Source organism: Cydia pomonella, chromosome 4, assembly GCF_033807575.1.
Source record: "Cydia pomonella isolate Wapato2018A chromosome 4, ilCydPomo1, whole genome shotgun sequence".
NCBI lineage: Eukaryota > Metazoa > Arthropoda > Insecta > Lepidoptera > Tortricidae > Cydia > Cydia pomonella.
In genome coordinates, this window is record NC_084706.1 from 3,949,427 (window position 1) to 3,971,020 (window position 21,594).

The 21,594-nt window shown below is 37.2% G+C and overlaps 2 protein-coding genes across 4 annotated transcripts in view; one reads left to right on the forward strand and one right to left on the reverse strand.

Moving 5' to 3' along the window:
- Window positions 1-1,356: 1,356 nt before the first annotated feature.
- On the reverse strand, window positions 1,357-12,841 carry LOC133516869 (uncharacterized). The gene is made up of 9 exons (XM_061849880.1): window positions 12,545-12,841; window positions 12,387-12,458; window positions 11,925-12,175; window positions 10,571-10,719; window positions 8,319-8,517; window positions 6,641-6,802; window positions 5,937-6,140; window positions 5,465-5,566; window positions 1,357-3,285 (listed from the first exon to the last, which is right to left on the reverse strand). Exons 1-9 carry the CDS (start codon window positions 12,630-12,632, stop codon window positions 1,648-1,650), a joined length of 2,865 nt encoding a protein of 954 aa, XP_061705864.1. The 5' UTR covers window positions 12,633-12,841; the 3' UTR covers window positions 1,357-1,647.
- A 316-nt stretch (window positions 12,842-13,157) lies between these two features.
- LOC133516870 (bestrophin-2) overlaps window positions 13,158-21,594 on the forward strand; it is a 75,462-nt gene continuing 67,025 nt past the window's right edge. For all 3 annotated transcript variants that reach the window (XM_061849881.1, XM_061849883.1, XM_061849882.1), the window contains exon 1: window positions 13,158-13,634. In XM_061849881.1, coding sequence (XP_061705865.1) covers window positions 13,564-13,634 — 71 coding nt within the window. In that variant the 5' untranslated portion in view covers window positions 13,158-13,563. The remainder of the gene's footprint in view (window positions 13,635-21,594) is intronic.

The following is a 21,594-nucleotide window of genomic DNA, read 5'->3' on the forward strand; positions in this document are numbered from 1 at the left end:
CAGTTTGGTCGATCGAACTATACGTGGAAGCCCCTTCGTTGTCGTCACTCGGCCTCGGTTGCCCATATGGGTTCAATTTTCTACCAAGCAGCTTGAACTACAGAACTACACACCCAATTTTTGCGAGAGTCAGAATAGCGGGTGTACCTAAATAAAATTAAATGTAAACCATACCATATTTTTGTACCTCACGGTACTTAAAGTTATCACCAAAAAACAGGTCACCCGCCATCCTGACAGTCAGAATGGCGGGTGTACTTTATTACGCCATGTTCCCGTGGTTATTGATAAATTCTATAAAAGCCAAATTTTTGTACCTTCATATTCAATTATAATATGAGTCATTTTATTTGTGCTTTCCAAGTTTTACTCATTTTATATTTTGCAATATAAAATGAGTAAAACTTGGAAACCAAAAATTACTCATTATTTATACTCATCATTTCGTCATTAGTTTTACTCATTTTATATTTTGCAATATAAAATGAGTAAAACTTGGAAACCAAAAATAAAATGACTCGTATTATAATTGAATATGAAGGTACAAAAATTAGGCTTTTATAGAATTTATCAATAACCACGGGAACATAGCGTAATAAAGTACACCCGCCATTCTGACTGTCAGGATGGCGGGTGACCTGTTTTTTGATGATAACCTTACGTACCGTGAGGTACAATTTTTTTTTAACGAGGTACTAAATAGTACAAATTAGGTACAAAAATCTGGTATGCTTTTCATTTGATTTTATTTAGATACACCCGCCATTCTGACTCTCACCAATTTTTTCTTCTATTTATAAACACTCACTGCCAGACAAAACTTAAACAGTACTCCAAAACCATGCGACACCTATAGGCGCCCGCATAACGATTAACATAGTACTCGTAGTGTACGCAGAGCGCCCACTAGGCATGCCAGGGCTGTGCCAAGTTTCATAATCAAACATCCTGTTACTTTTTTTAGTATTTAGTCTCGGCACTACGCGACGTATTTACAGCGCATTTTTTCAATCTTTGGAAGCGGCTCCAATTAATTTTCGAAATAGGTTGTAAAACATACATAGGTACATAATCCGGATTCTGAGAATGGATATCGCAATTTTCAACATATTAAACATTAATTTCTAAATTTCTTTGTTGGTCCAACCAAATGCTGGTGAACCCTGCTAGCCGTGGCAATATGCGCCCGCTAGGTGGACTATTGGGCGTAGCCTGTTGTTATCTACGGCTACCAATAGCAACAACGCGACCAGTACGTTGTCTGGCATCTGAGCAAAATTTACAAGGGCCCAATTCCTGGCAGTGAATGTGTTCATTTTGGAAGCAAACACATAATTGGCAATAAAACCAAGTAGAAATTGTTGTGGTCGCATTTCATTTGCAATATAATAACTTTTACAGCTGGTGGTAAATGGATTAAACATGCACATATTTGTAAACGGATACTGTAGAACCATATTGAGAATAAAACAGTAGAACGGAATACAGCTTATAAAAGGAAGTACACGAATAATGCCTAGGAATGATATTTTACTTGCCTAAAATTAACATACGCTATGTAATAAATCTTTATCTCTTACATACAATTTATTTAGGTTTATGAAACTTATGCATATTATAAAAATCCTTCTAGTTTCCGTAAAACGTTTAAACACCTATTATTTCTTGTGTGTTCATTGTTTGTGTATCATCATCATTATCACCGTCGTCTCCTTCTAGCAGAGTCTGGATCATTTCTTCACTCATTTCAGCGTCCTGAATTTTATCATCATTGTCTTGATTATCATTTTTTATATCGTCAGTATCTTGCTTTATGTCGTCAGATCTCGTATTAGATGTATTAACATTGTCTTCATTTTGACCCTCCAAATCTACTTTTGTATGTTCTCCTGAACCGTTAACGGGCTTATCCTTTGTTGTTTCTGAGGATTCACTCTTGACGTTACTAATTTGAATTTCATTATTTCCAACACTAGTATCTTCATCTTTTTCTTGCTTATTACGGTCCATTTCTTCGTCTTCAGCAGGGTTGGCATTTCCAGTTTCCTTATTTTCATCTATGGACATATTATTGTTTTCCTGGATTTTGTCACAATCTGTGTCATCGAGAGGATCAGTGTCTTTGGATACTTTGGATGAGGCATCCTTCTTATCACCTGATATATTATCTTCAGTTTGATCGACTTCAGCAGTTTCAAGGGGGTCAACTTCATCAGGTTTCGACGCCGCGTCATTCTTTTCACTAGATCTATCGTCCATTTCCTCGGTTGCCTTCAAAAAGTTCTCGTCCAACATCTCAACGGACTTATCTCCACTGTCATTCAGTTCACTATTACTCATCGCCTCTGTCAAATCGACCTCCTGTCGGTCAACGGAGTTCGTATCGTTCGCATTAGAATCTACCGAATTCTCATCTATGAAAATCGGGTCATCATTTTCGGCCGGGTTGGGCAATATTTCTACATCATCGTCGTCGTCGTCGTCGTCGCTGATACTGCTGGGACAGTTTCCGGCCTTCTTGGCCAGGTACTGTTTGAGCCCCTTGTTGAGATTGTCCCTGATCTCGTTGAATCTGGTGGTGGAGGTGTGCAACAGCCGCTCGAGCGTCTTGTGCAAGCCCCGCATCTCGCCCACGGTTCGCGTCCGCAGGTGGACGCTCGTCGCCTCCTTCTTCAATTTGTTCAATCGCGACAAGGAATACTCCAAGGCGTCGACGGCATCTATCAGATTGTACCTGTACCACTCGACGGGCACCTCCAAGTCGCACTGCCTGGCCCTGGTCTCGGTGCCGCGGGTGACCCTGCCGGCGGGCGGCGCGCGGCGGGCGGAGCGGGCGGGGCGCGCGGGCGGCGGGCGGGCGGCTCGAGCCGCGGGGGCGGGGCCGGGGGCGGGGGCGGGCGCGGGCGGCACCGCGCTCAGCTTGGCCGAGTACATGGCGCCTTTGGGCACGTTCTTGTGGGCGGTCTCGGTGACGGCCACGATGGTGGCCGAGTACCCGCCGGGCATGTTCGGGTTAGCGTTGATGGCGAAGATCCGACCGTCCGGGAGCCTGTACATTTTGTTGGAGGACAGAGTTTGCGGGTCGACGCGGAACTTGAGGCCGCCCGTTTGCGCGTTGACGGTGACGTCGTTCTCGGTCATCTGTATGATGTTGTCGGCGGAGAGGTCGGGCAGGTTGTTCGTCGTGCGGGGCACCAGGGGGGGCGGCTGGCTCGATTTGGGAACGTTCGTGTTGTGTATGGGGGTCATGCATTGTACGTCGTCGTCGGCCGGGTCCTCTGTCACCTGTCAAATTTAAAAAAATAAAAGGAAATTAAGGGGCATAGCTAACCCTTTGACCCAATACTGGGCCAAAGAAGTCAACTGATGACGCGCGCGGCTGCAGCCCAATATCAACCTTCGTGCAGTCCAACAATATTTACGAAGACGCGCCGCACACGAAAGGGGTAGTGTTCAAAGGATTATACTCGTACATATAATATTTTCCATAATGTCAATATAGAGGAAAATGTGGACTACGTTACGTAACAATTTTTTTTTCCAATTAAGGTGAATTTTTTATGTTAATTTCACATTTTATATGAATATTTTGCACTTGAATCCTTGAAATTTGGATAAAATGTATCCTTTTGTCTGGGCAAATATAAAAAAGATACTAGGCATTGTAATTTTATTTAAAAGATCCATTTGAAAATGTATACAAAATTTACTCCAATAGGCAGGTCTACACAGAGCGAGCAGCCTCGCGAGGAAATATCATCGCGCGGCAAACGACGGGCCTCGCGCGGCAGCGTTCTCGTGTAACTTTTGCCTCTACCCAGCCAATTTGCTCGGTAAGATGGCGTCCCTCAGTCAGCTGTTCAAAATAGTGCTGCACATATTCACTGCCGTGGCTCGTGTATAATTTATTTTGCTTTTCAAAGCAATCTAAAAGAAAAAACGAAAACTAACAAGTTGCAGGAGATTATGGGTGCAACAAATCTATAAATATCAATCACGATACGGAAATCGGCTCTTTTGAGGTTATAAAATGGAGTAAGACGAATTAAAACGCATTTAAAAAAAGGAGTGATTCGACTTGTTATGTTCACAATTACACGTAAAACTTAAATGGCAAGACACAAATTGAAGAAAGGTATCTTCTAGGTATAAAAGGTAGCGATATTTAACGATGGAAGACTCGTACACCAGTCTCAGTCTATTTATTAAATTTTAAATCAAATTAAACATCAATCCTCTTTAATTCCCCTATTCATAAAGTTGGGATCTCTAGCATACCATATCATGTATTTGCTACGTAAAAGTATATTAATTTGCAACATTGGTCTTTATTCATATTTTCCTATTTGATGTACGGAACAAAATAACCACGCGCACCAAACAAACACGTCCCGACCAGCGCGCCGCAAACGACTTAGGCGCCTTGGAGCAAGCCGACAAACCGACACCGAGCGGCTCGGCCGAGGAATCCGTGCGCTTTGCCTCGGCCGAGGCACGTCTACATTGGCCGTTTTGTGCGCGAGGAAATTGCCTCGCGCGTATGCTCGCTAAGTGTGGACCCGCCTATTGCTTGTTTGTATGAGTGATACCTATAATCAGGTTACCCCCATTAGTATTTTTCTGATCACTTGCTAGGTGGCGTGTTGTAAGCGTACCTATCTTTCTTGTTTCTGATATCTATGATTTGGTTCCCAGATTTTTAACTTACAAGGGTGAATTGAAAAGTTTTGAGCCTAACCTTTAAAGACTTGAATTTTTATAACAATTTTATTTCCCTACATAGTTTACAAAACGATCTATACACTTTTACCACCTTGCTTCTAACTTCATTATTCCAGGTCTTTATGTTTTAATTTCTTCGTGCAGACGGTGCAATATTAATCAGCATTTATGGTTTTACCCTATTCAAGATAATCAACCATGATGACCCCTTTGCAATCCCAGAAAACTGAAGCCATTACCTTCTTCGCTGATAAAATGGCCTTAGCTTTTTTAGGAGGAGACCCTGACCTTTTCCATTGTTTGGATGGCACTTCTGACTCCGGTGTATTGTGGTGGACCCAAATCTCGTCCATAGTTATGAAACGACCAATCTATTGAGTCGCATTGAAATTGACCCAATCCTGTGACACTATATGGCGGGGGTATTTATTTTCAGCTGAAAGCAGTCTAGGTACCCAGCTAGCAGAAACCTTAGAAAACCCAAGTTCCTTGCTGATTGTTTTGTACTCGCTCATAGGAAATGTCAATTGTCTCCCTAGTTGAAATTTACTAAAACAGATGTCGATGACACGAGCTATGAAAATTAACGTCTGAAAATGTCGGTTGGTTCTAAGTGTCTTGTCATTGTCTCGGAATTATATTCCAATATTATTTTCCGAGGTACACTAGTGTGCTTGAATGCTATAAATTACAAATATTTCGGAATCTCTTGCTTGCACTAAACTTAGTTTGTAGAACTTACCTCGCACAGTGGTTCCAAAGGAAAATCGGGTGTGCACACTACATCATCTTCCTGACCATTGTTCATTGCCGCCGCCGCTGCTGCCGCCGCCATGTCTAATCCCTTCGAAATATAAATTATAACATGAAACTACTACTACAAAGATTGAAACAAAGCTTTTTTGACATTCTTGTAATCGATATTTCGTACATACTCTCTCATCTCAACTCATTAGTACGAGCTGGACTCTTCATAAGCGTTAGATAACGTAGATTGATGCTATTCGATGAACGATACAATTTAAACGTGTAACTTAAGGAATGTATCCCTTACATTCATTTTGGTCGGGTGACTGACGTCTCCACTCTGAATGCTTGGCTGGCTATTTCAGTCAGAATCAACCAGGAACCAACACATAAATGTGTTCTGCGACATATAAATGTATCTTCAAAGTAAAAAAGTAAACACTTTATGACGTGTAACTTGCAAGTACCTGAGTTAAATTCTCCAAAGATAAATTGATGTTATCATTTATGAAATTGTTGTATGAGGGAGCACTGTTGTATCCATTGTATGGAGTCATGACCGGAATGGGCATCTGTGGTCCCTTAGGCCTTATGCGTATAGGTGGGTTGTTGACAACTTTGCGATCCGCCATAAATCGGACCGGACTTAATATATTTGGCGTTGATGTCATCTGAAAACAAAAATAGTACATTTTGCTTTACGGTGTAGGTTCAGAAAACGGATTAAAAAGTCATAGGGCTTTTTTATTTAGATCACAATGCGGCTGACATACATTTAACTAGCAATTTTGAGGCCTTACTCGTGGCCTCGTATCGATTCTTTGGAAGTGTCTCTCGCGCAAACTATTCAGTTTAGAAAAAAAATATATTTGAAACCTCAATATCATTTTTAAAGACCTATCCATAGATACCCCACACGATTGAAAAAAAAATGTTTGAGTTTCAGTTCTAAGTATATGCGGTTCACAGAATACATCTACTTACCAAATTTCAACAGTATAGTTCTTATAGTATCGGAAAAAAGTGGCTGTAAAGACATACGGACGGAAAGACAGACAGATATGACGAATCCATAAGGTTTCTGTTTTTTGCCATTTGGCTACGGAACCCTAATTAATATGCTTTGCTCTTCTCCACAGCCCTGCGGATTTACAAATTAAATAATACACACCCTTATTTTTTTCGGCAAAGCTGAAAAACCACTATAAGTTTTAGCGCCTGCCACTGCTATCGGATTTTTAAGGTATACGGATTTCGCCTTGGGACTTAGTGATCTTTTTACTGCTTTCTTCTCAGATTTTTCATCCATATTGATGGATGCAAACTTCTTGACCTAGAAGAAATCATAAGTTTTAATTAGGACCATGATTAAACCATACCAAGCTATTTAATTAACTACATAAATTGAATATTATAAGATTATGACAATTACCAACCAACTCCACATTATCTTACCTTACAAAATGATTTTTTTAAATTACTATATGTCTCGCATTGAATAATGTTCCCTATGACAGTTAATTTTTTTAGACCACTATTTATATTCAACTAGCTTTAGCCCGCGGCTTCGCCCGCGTACTAAGCAAAAAAAAAGATTCTTAGTTTGACCCGTATGTTTGTATGAACGCATGTTTGTCCGCGATTATTAGATTTAGAAACATGTTCTGAAAAATGCATGAAGTGTTCAACAACTTTATACTTGTTAAACTACTTCATTATGAACAACATCTTTTGCCATGTTTGAAGGTGGTAGCAATAGAACCAAACTTTGAGGTGAACTTACACGGCAGCACGCTACATAGAACAGACCGCGGGAGAAACAGTCCTGTCGTAGGTCCACTCCAGCGAATTTGAGAGTTTGCCCCTGCGATTAATTTATGGACATGGCGAAACAGAGCTTCAGGGGAAAATGGAGCCTTTTGAAATCGAAGGAAACATAAGTAAAAAAAAAGAGAAAAATAATGCATGAAAAAAGCCTATCTAAAACCTACAGTATAAATAACAAACTGAACTAAACTATCACACCCACCTACACAAACGACCTACTATAGGTATACGTACTAAAGAAATGTAAACCTACTAAGAAAAAAGAAAGAATAGGGAATATTACGCGAAACTGCGCAGGGGGCGCCACTACCACAATCCATCAAAATCTAAGGGTCTACCGCCCCTCCCTCCTCTCGTCCCGCCGCGCCGCCCGCACTTGCCTTAATAGGTTGGGTACCGATTGACGACGATCGAGATGGCATCTAATACAAAGGCCATGCCTGGATAAGCTAAGTGAATCTGCCGCCAGCATTTTTTGATGATGTGGCTTTATATTAGTAGCAAGTATGCAAAATATCATCCCCCCAAATGTTACAGATTTTGGTAAAAAAAAAAACTTTTTAGAGAAACGTGTATGTTTATAATGAACACTGGAACTGGAAATCCATTAGTTTTAACGAGCGGGTAAAGAAAATGTATAGTGATGTATTCAATTTAAAAAAATATCCTTTTACGTACACAGTAAAATGTTTGTAGATAGTTCAGCACATTAATTTATTTCGAATGCTTTACATTTAATAAATATAAATACCGTAAAGACATACTTGATACCAAAAGAGACTTGAAGCAACTGCCATAGGGATCATCATTCGACGCGAGTGGTACCTATAGATACTAAAGATAGACAACATAAGGGTGATGTCTAGTATTATCCAAGTCTTAATTTTTGGCTTGGTTGAATTGATGTTCACACTACCAATTTGAAATGTATACTGTATTAACTATTCTTGTTTTGATTGTAAAAAAAAACTACACAAACTAATTTTATTAACTTCTTAATTTAATTATATCTATTGATATACCTGAATGGTGGGCGGTATTTTTGAAATAACAGCTGCAGCTGCTTTTTTCGCTGAATTTTCAGCTTCTTTTTTCTCTTCCTTTTTTTTGCTATCAAGTTTATCTCTTCTCTTTTTATTCTTACAGCAATCGGACAGGTCTCTAGTACAACTGGTTGTGTATTTATCCTTTAAAATTGGATCTTGAGTAGCCATGGTTATCCTGAAATAGCATAGTTTCATATTAATTAAACTTGTTATTTATGGGTCTTTCAAAGAAATCCTTTAATTCTATATCATACACGTAATTTGGCAGTACTGTTAGATACAATTATGTATTACAATGCTTAATAAAGTTGACCTAAACTTGCTAATTACTTGTTGTTACTTACACAAATGAATAGGAAGAAAACCATTATCCCATGACTCCATGGAAAAGTATTACAAATTACCACTATTGCCCTTAGGCCCTAACAACTGGAAAGTAGAAGTCAGATAACCAACGACAATCTGCTTTACGGGTGGCTCGAGAAGAAGTTCGACGGAACTAGCAGGAGCGGGCATTGTGATCCCTGGGAGAGAAAGTATCAACACCACTAGGTAGATATGCTAGCGTGTTCCAAGCAGAGGTATGTGCAATAGCGCGTTGTGCACGTATAATTAAAGAGACTGTGCAGCAAGAGGGCGCTGTTGTAATATATACCGATAGCCAGGCAGCACTGAAAGCACTGAAGAAAATATTAGTCGCCTCCGCTCTCGTGAGAGAATGCAGAGAGGAGCTACACTTGATAGGCAAGCAAAGAAGTGTCACGTTGGCATGGGTACCGGGACACCAGGGAGTAACGGGAAATGAGAAAGCAGACCAGCTGGCGAGCATGGGGGCGGAGACGGAATATACGAGTCCGGACCGGCTCTGCCTATGTCAGTGGATGTCATAGCAAATGTACAAGAATTGGAAGCACAGAGAGAATGGGAAGAAGACACTAGTTGCAGACAGTCGAAGATGATGATCAAGGGTATAGATCACAGGAGAACCAGGTATCTTTTGAAACTAGGTAAGAGCAGTCAGAGACTACTGACGAGTATTATAACTGATCATAACACTCAACAGACATCTCAAGGTAATGAAAATAAATAGAGATGTCCTGTCCACATTGAAACTAGCTTTCATTTACTAGCAGAATGCATTATGTACGCGGCATTGTGATAGCATACATTCGGTAGACTTACAAAAAAAACGAACTAAAGGACGTCGAACTTGGATGTACTTCTGTTCTGCAGGAAAACTAGAAGTTTTAAGGAGATTGGCATGGGAATGCCGCCGGGACAGTAACCTGCAGCTCGAACTCCAGGGAATTGGGTTGAATGAACGCAGCATGCGATCGACAGCACGCCTGTTACCGGCCGGGCGTCCCTACACTACATCTACATCTAGGCCCTAACATAAGGTTGTTTGTAGCATTTACATTTGACAATTTAGCCAACGCAAAATGTATGACACCAATTTCATATAGTAGTCGCATAATAATATGGTCACATTAAGGTCAATGTGGGGAAGATAGGCATTCACAATTCTTGGTTGGGAAGACATTTATAGGGCAAAAACTATCGTATTTATATACATACTTCACTCAAGACACAGTCAGAAAGAAGCTCTTCCTTCTACTAGTGGAGTAGAGTTAAAGCGACAAAAGAGCTTGTAGACGGTCTTACCTTATAGAAAGTCTTCTCCACATTGACCTTAATCCTTCAATAGAAATAAGCACGGGGAGGGTGAGAGAGGTCAAAAAATAGGAATATGGTTGTGTACTTCAACATATACGCCAACTGGGATATATGCGCCTATATGTCAATATGGCTTCTCTAAAACAAATAAATATTACAGGACGTTTGTTTGTTGTCTCGACTTACAAGATGGAGAGGGTTGGATGGAATTCCACCATGTGTACAGGGGGTAGCATTTAGCCAGGTAGGTTGTGTCCATTTATTTGTGTTTGAAGGACATGTATAGTACAAATGTGTAAAGCGGACAATAAAGAGTATTGTATTATACTGTCTTGATGTCCATTTTGAGCACAGAAACTAGTCTTTATTTTCTGATAATCTTTGATACCCTCATGAATACACCAAAAGACATGTGCAGCCTTATATCCCATACTCATATACAGAAAGTTATTCCCAGAGTAATAAATAACCCTGTACACAAGATGCTAAAGAAATCTCTGGGAAAGGCTGTCCAGCAGTGGACATCCATGATGATGATTTCCAGTTTTTACCTGTTCTTTAAATCACAATAACGCAGAAGAGCCCAGCACGACGCTCTAAGATCCCACAGTGGTCTGTTGCTGCACTTGAAACATTTCCAGTCATCAGTATTTTCAATTTCTTTAATTTTCGAAATACCCAAATTCCGCTTGATGCATTTCTGAAAAAGAAGTTGAAAATAGAAATTTTATAAAAAAATAGATAGAATTTGTTAGGATCAAAGTTGGGCATTATTATATATTTACATGTAAATAATTATTCGAATAAACAATCATTCATCATAGCATTATTCGCGAATGAATCATTTGTTAACATTTTCAAATAATAAATGAATTATTCGTTATTTTACTCGTATAAAATAAATAACAATAATGACATTTTAGTACACGCTAAGAATTGGCATCAATAAGCAAGTCCAGCGTATTTTAGGGCCAAGGTCACAGAATAAATAATAGTACTACCACACAGAAAGGAAACTTCCTACAAAACCGAAGTTTGACAGCGTCAATGATCCAAGGATTATTTAGGGTTGTCAAAATTCAAGTGATTATCTCATCTGTTGTTGTGTACGCAAAGGAAGGTCAAGTTCTGCCAACTATTAGGGTTGATCACTCGTAGCAATATGCTGAGCCGAACTGCCAAGGTATTATATCGCAGACACCCAAGTACCCAACGGGAAGGAGACGGATATATGAAAGAACAAGAATACCATGTAACTACTTTTTGAATCAATTCTGTACGGGTGTGTAATGCTTATTATCTATAAAAAAAACTAACATACATTTGTTATAATGCCATTTGATATATTATTATATGTTATAATGTAATTTTTGTTATACGTTTCTTTTGTTATATTGTGATTTCATCTAAACTGTCATTGATATAATGCCTATGGTAATATAATTTTTAAGTAGTGTACAGCCTCTCTAACTTGGAAAGAGTAATACATTTTAATCCAGACTAGGTATTTACTATTCAAGAGTTTACTAAGTATTTTGAAAATAGCTATATTGTAATACAAATTTGAAAACTATTTTGTATTTGAAATAGTATATCAAGGAAGTATTTGTATTTAAATACTTTTTATAAACTATTTTTCACATCTCTGTAAGGGTTAGGTATGTAAATATTAGCTATGTAACTTCCTCAACTGTGGCAAATGCATTGGCACCTCATAAAAATGCATCTAGCAGTTTTAATATCTATTTATTTAGTTATTTAAATCTTCCAATCTAGCTTTAAGAACATTAAAATTCATGCTAATTATAATAATGTTATTAATGGCCTATCTATTTAGAAACTAACCAACATAACAAAACTTATGCATAGTTACTTATTCACACAGAAATTGAAATGGAAACTTACTGCACAAAACACATGAGGGCAATCCGAACAGCAATATACTTGACCACCCTGCCCACACCAACGGCAATACAACTCCGAGCCATCATCTCCTTTCTCAAACTCTCCACTATTGTAGAATGCATAGCATGTGTTGCATACTAATGTACGGAGCATAGGGTGCATCCGCATCCTGCCATCATTGCTAGCTGAGCACCCGAGGTGACGATCACAAGATGTGCAGTGCATCCTATGATTTATTACTGTATTCAAGTCTGAAATGGCAATAATTGTCTAATAAATACTTTTTTTATTAATCATATTGAAATCTTATTGGTTCCCTTTCGTAACTCAAAATGAAAATAATGTGTTTTCAAATTGATGTTTGTGTTTTATAAAAGTAGGAAACTAATTATTCGTAGCAAAGATAACTGTAAAAAATACTATTGACTATACGTCACATGCTTATGCATATAATAAAAATACCTTGAAATTTAGATGTATAAAATTTTCTTTCATCCTCAGGAATATCTTCATCAAAATCAACATCTTTTGGCTCTGAAACGATTGTTGACATGTTGTGATCAATATAAAACAGCATTTAAATACAAATTTAAAATAATTCATTACTTAAGATTGATTACCAGGGAAAGGCGGGAATTTAACATCATCCTCTTGTGCCGGCACTTGGGAGTCAGGAGATTTTGACTCATTTCTCGAAGTCTCACTCATGATTAAAGTTTGTTATAGCTTTAATAGTTACACTAAATGATACATTGACAAGAACGTATATAAAAGGGCATGCAGCACTATGGCTGCTAGCAGAATCTGTAAGGGATAGGCACACAGTTTTCAATTAATACACCAACGCGAAAACCCTAAGTTCCGCCATTTTGGCATTTTTGTGACCGACCGAGTCCGAATGAGAATACGGAATACGGGCTCCTCTACACGATGGCCCATCGTACGCCAGTCTAAGGGACGCAGCTATGCAGTGGAATGAGATAGCAATATCACTTCCTCCCTCTAACGCATAAATGCGTTCCTTGGACTGGCCCAAAGACTGGCCTACGCTGGGCCATCGTGTAGAGGAGCCATAAGATTTGAAAGTTTTTGAGCATAGACAATTACCACAGGCTCATAAAAATACAGATAGTGAAATAGACGGTTCCATTCACTTCTCCGTTTTTTTTTATTATCTATTTCATTTCATTCTCACTATTCTCATTCAATTCGCTCGCTAATGACGTTCACGCTACTAGGGGCTAGTATGCCGGATCAACCGGATTGGCTAGGTATGCGGCGTGTATGCGGCAAAGCTTTGTTCTTGTGTGTTTATCAAATTATTCAATGTCGTGCTTGAATAACAGCTACAGCATCCTTATGCCGCAGTTAGTATTGTGTGTTAGCTCCTCGTGGTGGTGATAATTGTTAATAGATTAAAAATACATATTGCATTTATTAATGTTCATTCTTTTATATTGGATGATAATAAGTTTTCGGACGTGTGACAAAAATATAACGAGTTACAAATTCGCAAGCAAAAAATTAACATACATGAGTGATGAATAAAAGAGGATTAAAATTGTGTTTTACTAACTGAGGATTAAAACTGTTTAAGTTAAGATTTAAAAAAATATTAAAGCTAGGCAGACAAAACAAAATGACTGTGACATATACTGGTGAAGTTGCAACTTGTCGTGGATTTGGGACCTTTTTGAAACTTTTATATAGGTAAGATTTATATGTATAAGTATTTTTACAGTACATATGGTGGTACTTTACCACACAAGTGCGGTAATTGGCACTTTACGTGCCTATGTCGTTAATTTAAAGGGTTATAAGTACTGTAAAACGTTATACGATACACGTACGAATAGATAATTCCTATTTTTCGCACTTGTATCGTAATGTACTATTATGAAAGTATCAGTCTAAATCATACCTTAAAAATCTTAATGCGGTTCATAGAATACATCTACTTACCAAGTTTGAACAGTATAGCTCTTATAGTTTCGGAAAAAAGTGGCTGTGACATAATCGGACAGACAGACGGACATGACGAATCTATAAGGGTTCCGTTTTTTGCCATTTGGCTACGGAACCCTAAAAACGTCGTTCAATGTACGTGTGCAAGCGTCATTATTTAAATGTCCCGTGTCATCTCGGGACTCGTAATGAATGACACACTTTACACACTTGCATTGTAATGTACTGTTATAGTAAATATGGCGCTAATTTACCGCCCTAGTGAGGTAACTAGCACTATACGTACGTATGTCGAAAATTTAAAGGGCCATATGTAATGTAGAACGTTGTACAATACACATGCGAATAGGTAATTCGCAACTCGTGTGAATTTAAAATACTCTCTTCGGTTGTTTTTAGGGTTCCGTAGCCAAATGGCAAAAAACGGAACCCTTATAGATTCGTCAAGTCCGTCTGTCTGTCCGATTATGTCACAGCCACTTTTTTCCGAAACTATAAGAGCTACACTGTTTAAACTTGGTAAGTAGATGTATTCTAAGAACCGCATTAAGATGTTTACACAAAAATAGAAAAAAAAAACGATAAATTTTGGGGGTTCCCATACTTAGAATTGAAACTTAAAAAATCTTTTTTCATCAAACCCATACGTGTGGGATATCTATGGATAGGTCTTTAAAAATGATATTGAGGTTTCTAATATCATTTTTTTCTAAACTGAATAGTTTGCGCGAGAGACACTTCCAAAGTGGTAAAATGTGTCGTCGTCGTCCCCCCCCCCGTAACTTCTAAAATGATAAAATGAAAAATCTAAAAAAAATATATGATATATATTGCCATGCAAACTTCCACCTAAAATTGGTTTGAACGAGATCTAGTAAGTAGTTTTTTTTAATATGCCATCAAATTAAATAAAAAAAAATCATCAATCCATAGATACCCATACGTGTGGGGTATCTATGGATAGGTCTTCAAAAATCATATTTAGGTTCCTAATATCATTTTTTTCTAAACAGAATAGTTTGCGCGAAAGACTGTAACTTCTAAAATAACAGAATGAAAAATCTAAAAAATATATATGATATACATTACCATGCAAACTTCCACCGAAAATTGGTTTGAACCAGATCTAGTTACTAGTTTTTTTAATACGTCATAAATGGTACGGAACCCTTCATGGGCGAGTCCGACTCGCACATGGCCGCTTTTTTAATTTATAGCCACTCGTTGTGAATCTCCTACTTTTCACACTTGTATCGTAATGTACTATTATTTACCACAAACAAAGACTAGCTGGGAATTTCAAACATGACCGTAATCGTAATATGTACATAATAATAGTACAGTCATACAGCATCAAAAGTAGCGGATCACACTACGCGTCAAAAGTATCGACCATTCTCTAACAGCTTTAAAAAAAGCGATATGTCTCTATATAGGTATTATGTAGAACAGTAATTAGACTGTAACAGAGAGGTATTTTTGAAAGCGAACTGTACCTAGATTTATTTTTAATTGGCGCGTTGTTTCATACGCTACTTATGCTGACTGTACCTACCTACGCAAGGTAACCTGGATAGTTAAAAATTGTTTAGTAGAATTCAAATGACTCTTATAAGGAAAAATTCTTACATTACAATGCTCGCTTTGTGTCATCGGATACTCTTTCAATACCTAAATACTTCAGGATTTACTCTTGGCGTTGAAGATATGAAGATTGAAGATACCTACGATATATTCATTATATTTGACGTACCATTTTTTTTTAGTCCACAAATGAAGCTATAATATATATTTTTCATCACACTTTTGCTCAAAAACGGTGTTATTGTATGCCAGCATTCTAAGATTGAATGATTCATATTATATATATTTTTTATTTCATTACCCCCCCTGGGCGCCTAATGTGGGCATATTGGGCGTAATGTTTTTTTTCAAGAGTTTAGTCAAAAATTAGTTTTTCTATTTAAAATACTGACGTCTATAATTTTTTTTTTTTTGTGTATCCTACTAAAGTCTGTCAAGCAAAGTCTGTCAGTAGCAATGTAAAGCAAACTGAAGTATGGCAACACTCACATAGCAGTATTGCGCTAAGAAAAGCAGCAATGTACATCGAACCGAAACATATTTTTTTCCGCTGAGCGCGCTCTTCGTACGTCAACTAAAATTGCCGCTCGCGGTTTATTGAAGCATTTGGAAATTGTTATTATTATGAGAGGGACAATTTAAACTGGAGTAAAAACGATGTCAATCAATATGATAAACGAGATCAAAAAATACCTATTTGCAAACGGACTATGCTGGAGAAAATAATGTTTGAATCAAATCATTACTTCCGCAGGTAGCTGGATTTTAATATATTATCAGATTTCTCGGTTGGAATTCAATATTAAAGATATATCACGATAAAATGCAATACAAATGCTCCTTTATGCAACCTTCAAAAGCTAATTAGACATATTTAGGTAGGTACAATCGAAAAATATATCAATTTATTGAATTAAAATAAAGGTTTGTATGCTTAGTAAAAGGTGGACGCAAAAGGCGAGCGCTCGCATTCTTAACCTTTGGTATGCTTAGGAGCAGATCTGCTACATATATATTCAACTTAAACATGAAGATGTCATAGCTAAATAAATGTAAAGGTTAAGGCATTTGCACTTGAGTACTTTTTACCAAAACGAGCTGTTAGTAGGTACCTATACTACTGAATTTAACTAGAATAAAACAATCCATTGTTTTAATTAGGTAAATATTAAAACCTAGGTAAGTAACCCCTGAGCCATCACTGGCAGCGGTAGCCCTGGTAGGGTATCACTGTAACTATTCTTGTCACAATTGCAGGGCTTATTAAATATCAAATATCTGGACTATTTACATCATTTTGATATGGTTTTATTCTGTTTTAGCAAACTTAGAAGACAAATAGGGAGCAAAGAGAACATGAGCACCACGGTAGAAAGCTGTTTTTAACATCAGTTCAGAAACTGAAGAAGCCCAAAGAAAATAATTATGCCACTTGTTAATTGTAAATTAGTGTATTTCTCTTGAACAATGTCACATTCACATACCAGTGTAATTTTGAAATGGTTTTACAATATACTTATATAAATATACAGATTAAAAATAAATAAAACACAACTGCAGATATTTTGGTGTTCATTTAATTTCAAGGCAATTAAGATACGGATCACTTTAGCTTATTATTATTATTAGAGCTTCAATATTCCACAGAGAATTTTATCGTTTGATATATATATTTATAAATATTAATTTTTATTTTTCTGCTGTAGACCCCTTCTGGGTAAAAGCCTCCTCCAGCTGTTTCCATTTGTTTCTGTCTTTTGCTACGCTTTGCCATTCCTTGCCCGCAGTAGCAACAATTTCGTCCTGCCATCTGGCTAGTGGATGTCCTCTCTTTCTAGAGCCCAGGGGGCCCCTCCATTTGGTCACCTTACCTGTCCACCTCCCGTCATTGAGCCTTGCCACATGACCTGCCCATCTCCATTTCATGCTCTGCGCAAAGTGTAAGGCATCAGTTACTTGTGTCCTTTTTCTAATATCGGAGCATCTTATTCTGTCTTTTAGTTTTATGCCTAAACAGCTTCTTTCCATTGCTCTTTGGGTGGTCTGTATTTTATTTTTGGTTGCCTGATTTAATGTCCAGGTTTGACAGCCATATGTGAGGCAAGGCAGTAGGGATGAATCCATCACTGTTTTCTTCAGGTGTACAGGAAGTTGCGATTTGAGTATTTCTTTGTGAGCCCAGAATTGTTTCCATGTATTGGCTATTCTTCTTTCTATTTCTTCTGTATTTCTTTCGGGGTTAAATGATATTTGTTTCCCAAGATATACATATTTTTGGACGTATTCGAGTGTGGTGTTGCTTGCTAAAATGGGTACCGGTTTTTGATTAGTCATCAGTTTTGTTTTTTCGAGATTCATCTCTAACCCTACATTTGCACTAGCTGTCATTAGTTCATTTATCATCGATCCTAGCTGGGATGGGTTTTCGGACAGTAATATGATATCGTCTGCAAATCTCAGGTGGCTCATATATTTCCCAGACACATATATACCTTTGTTTGACCATGGTAAGTCACACATTAAGTTTTGAAGAACAGCAATGAATAGTTTTGGGGACAGTGGGTCACCCTGTCTCACTCCACGTTTAATGTCTATATCTGCGCCTAATCTGTCCAGTTTGACTCTACTTTTGCTATGGGAGTATATATCTCTTAAAATGTTTATGTACTTGTTATTTATTCCTTGTTTGGTCAGGGCTTCCCATATGCTTTTATGTGAAATACAGTCAAAGGCTTTTTTGTAATCGATAAAGGCTATAAATAGTGGTATTCGGAACTCCATGTATTTTTCTATTATCTGCTCCATTGTATGAATGTGGTCTGTCGTGCTGAAGCCTCTCCTGAAGCCCGCTTGCTCGCAAGGCTGATATTTATCAATCACTTTAGCTTACTTACACTTAATTCAGGCCATTCATTGAAAAAATATCATTAAGTTACCAATGTTACTGGTCCACTCCAACCAAGCATCAGAATACTTTGTACCTAGTCACTTATTGCATCTTAAGCATAAAACAGATCTGTTTGAAAATTTGTAATTTCAAGTTTAAAGTTTCCATTCCAAGTTTCAAAATTTATTCAGTAGTAGTTACACATAAAACTTAATCTTAAGCAATTTGCCTAATTTATAGTACAGAGATATTCCAATATCTCTGAGACCACTCTTACATGCTAGCTTGGTAAGGTTTTGCTCACACTACTGTTTTTATACAGGCTAAAAATGTTAGATATTTACATGTATCGGCTAGATCATATTTTATATGTAGATAATTAAAAAAGTCATTTAGATATCAGGAGAATGCTGTTAAGAAATTTTATTAACTTTCACATTAGTCTATTCAAGACTTGTCAGGAACTGACACAATTTCAGGTACTCAAAATATTAATAAAAGATACCTTGACAATGGAAACTTAACAACTTCCACTCATGTGAGTAATATGGAGTTATATTGTTTCTGGATAATAGAAGGTATGATTTAAATGTTAAAATATTTTTCTAAAATCATGCACACTGAATAAATTATTTTAATTTATTGAACAAACAGGTAAAGCGACTTAAAACTTCTCTTAAATAGGTACATACCGACTTCAGAAAGTATAAACTAGGATTTTCCATAGGTATACATGTGCAATAGCTGAGTGCATGAAACAAATCAGCCTAAATAATATATTTTCGTGATGATTAACAAACGGACAACTTTTACAATAATAATCTAAACTATTGTACCAATTTTTTTAGTTTTTTTAATTAACAAGTTTATTTTTCGTCTTGTTTGCGTTGTACACGTATGTACGTAAACCGCCGTAGGTAAGTTTTGTATGAAGAGAAACTTTTACGAACGCCTTATATTGGGAGAGTTTTAATCCTGCAACAAACATATGGAAGTATTAGGTAGATGTTGCGAAAGAAAGTAGGTATAATCAAGGTTCTTAAACGTCTTAAGATTGTTTAAAAAAGTTACCTTTGAAAATATTTGAGGACTTCATCTGTTGATATTGGGAACAATCGAATCAGTTGCGGTTTCGAGGGCACAATTCGTGGTCTTATTGGATATATTGAGGCATACGTTTTATCTTTATTTAAGCCTTTTAACTCTGAAACAGAAAAAACTGCACATTATCTTAAAAATTCTCCGAGATCTTGCAGTAATTATCATAACCTCAAAATTTTCTAATGGTTAAGATCAACGAGCATGATTTTACTTACATTGTAGGCATCTTGACTTTGCTTATGGTCATGCACAATATTATTTAATATATTGATATTTATTTTAATGCTGGGAGCAGAAATTTCTCTTGAATTAGCACCGATTCGGAATGTAAACAAACAAGATGGACGATCCACATTCTACAGATAAAACACAGATTACACGCGATTTTGGAATTATTCGAACACAGTGTTGCTAGCCCGCGATTTTTCAAATTTGCCGCGTTTTTCTACTGACAAGATTTGCTTGACCAACTATAAATATTTAATGGCGGACTGCTTGAAATGTCGAAGTATTTAAGAAATATTTCGCTTAGAATGTATTTATACCGCCCATAATACACAATGTACTATTGAGATCTTACGATATCTTATAGCAAGGCATCTTTAAGATAACTTGCGATATAAGTACGTATAGCTCGGTATATTACGATATGTTATGGTATATTTAAAAAAAAAAAAAAAATATTATAGGACATTATTACACAAATTGACTAAGTCCCACAGTAAGCTCAATAAGGCTTGTGTTGAGGGTACTTAGACAACGATATATGTAATATATAAATATTTAAAAATACTTAAATACATAGAAAACACCCATGACTCAGGAACAAATATCCATGCTCATCACACGAATAAATGCCCTTACCAGGATTTGAACCCGGGACCATCGGCTTCATAGGCAGGGTCACTACCCACTAGGCCAGACCGGTCGTCAAAGGTATATGGTATATTTCATCTTCCCAGAATGTATTAGGTGCTAGACAAACATCTATATTATATATTTCGGTATAGTTGGCGTAGTGTAGCCAGGTGAGCGAAAGAGAATTATTACATTTGAGTGTTTTTGTATTATAATGGAGGATAGGCAGGTGTTTGACCACGTAAGTGATGATGCGGTCTATGGTGGAGCACGCTTACCTATGAGATACCTATTTACTCTAGCCTTGAAGAGATTCAGATTGTACTCATGCGGAAACACAGACTCGGGTAGGGCATTCCACTCCTTCGCAGTTCGCATAAGGAATGTTTGAAATTTCCTCTATTTATACAAAGAAAACACTATTTTCGACTAAATTGCGCGACAATCAATATTATATTTTGTGTATTCTTGTGACAGATCGACAGATCCCAATGGTGCACGGGAAATTCCGACATTAAATTGACTTACACCAGGGAGCCAAACACCCAAAAGGTGCTAATTTTAGCCTATTCTCAGGAAGTGTCATATTTTGCTTCATATACTAGACTTTTTAGGTGGCATTGTCTAAGGGCTCAAATTATCTTACTTTTGCGTACGATAATGCTCTTTGGAACGTAAGTACATCGTACCGGTACCCAAATTATCGTACATATACGATAATTATTGTACGCCTGGCAACACTGAGTTAGCGTGTGTGGTGTTAGCCAGGCCATAAAATCCAAAAAAAAAACTGGTGTTAGCTATACTATAAGATAAGCTGAAAGCTGGTCACTTTGGCAACAGTTCTGCCATAAGAGATTGTCCTTTCCAAAGAATACAATACTCACTGCTCTATAGTCTGTAGTTGGTCTGTAATGTATTTCTGTTACTTAACAACATGTAAACAAACCACAATAAGGTATTTTATTGGGCAACGGCAAGAATATTCGTCAAGTCAATTAATGTGATTCTTCGATATGTATAATTTTAGAGATTAAGATATACTGCGATATATTACTTACTCAACGTGCTATAATCGTGTTATTTTGCTAATGAATAGTAATATCTCAGGATGATTTGATTAATCAATAGTCATTTACATACTACATAATTAGGCATTAAAACACTTGTGTGATCCTTTTACCCACACTCGTATTTTAATGCCTTTCATTATGTAGCAGTCGTGTAACTACCTACTATTTTCGCATTACAAAGTTGACAACTCCTGTAATAAAC

What these genes read in the sequence shown, in the direction of transcription:
- LOC133516869 (XM_061849880.1), bottom strand. Translation starts at nt 12,632, where the DNA reads ATGAGTGAGACTTCGAGAAATGAGTCAAAATCTCCTGACTCCCAAGTG. An exon ending in TATTGTGATTTAAAGAACAG is followed by an intron (nt 8,518 to 10,570) that starts GTAAAAACTGGA and finishes ATGCTATTTCAG; the next exon opens with GATAACCATGGCTACTCAAG. An exon ending in CTTTGCCGAAAAAAATAAGG is followed by an intron (nt 6,141 to 6,640) that starts GTGTGTATTATT and finishes TTTTGTTTTCAG; the next exon opens with ATGACATCAACGCCAAATAT.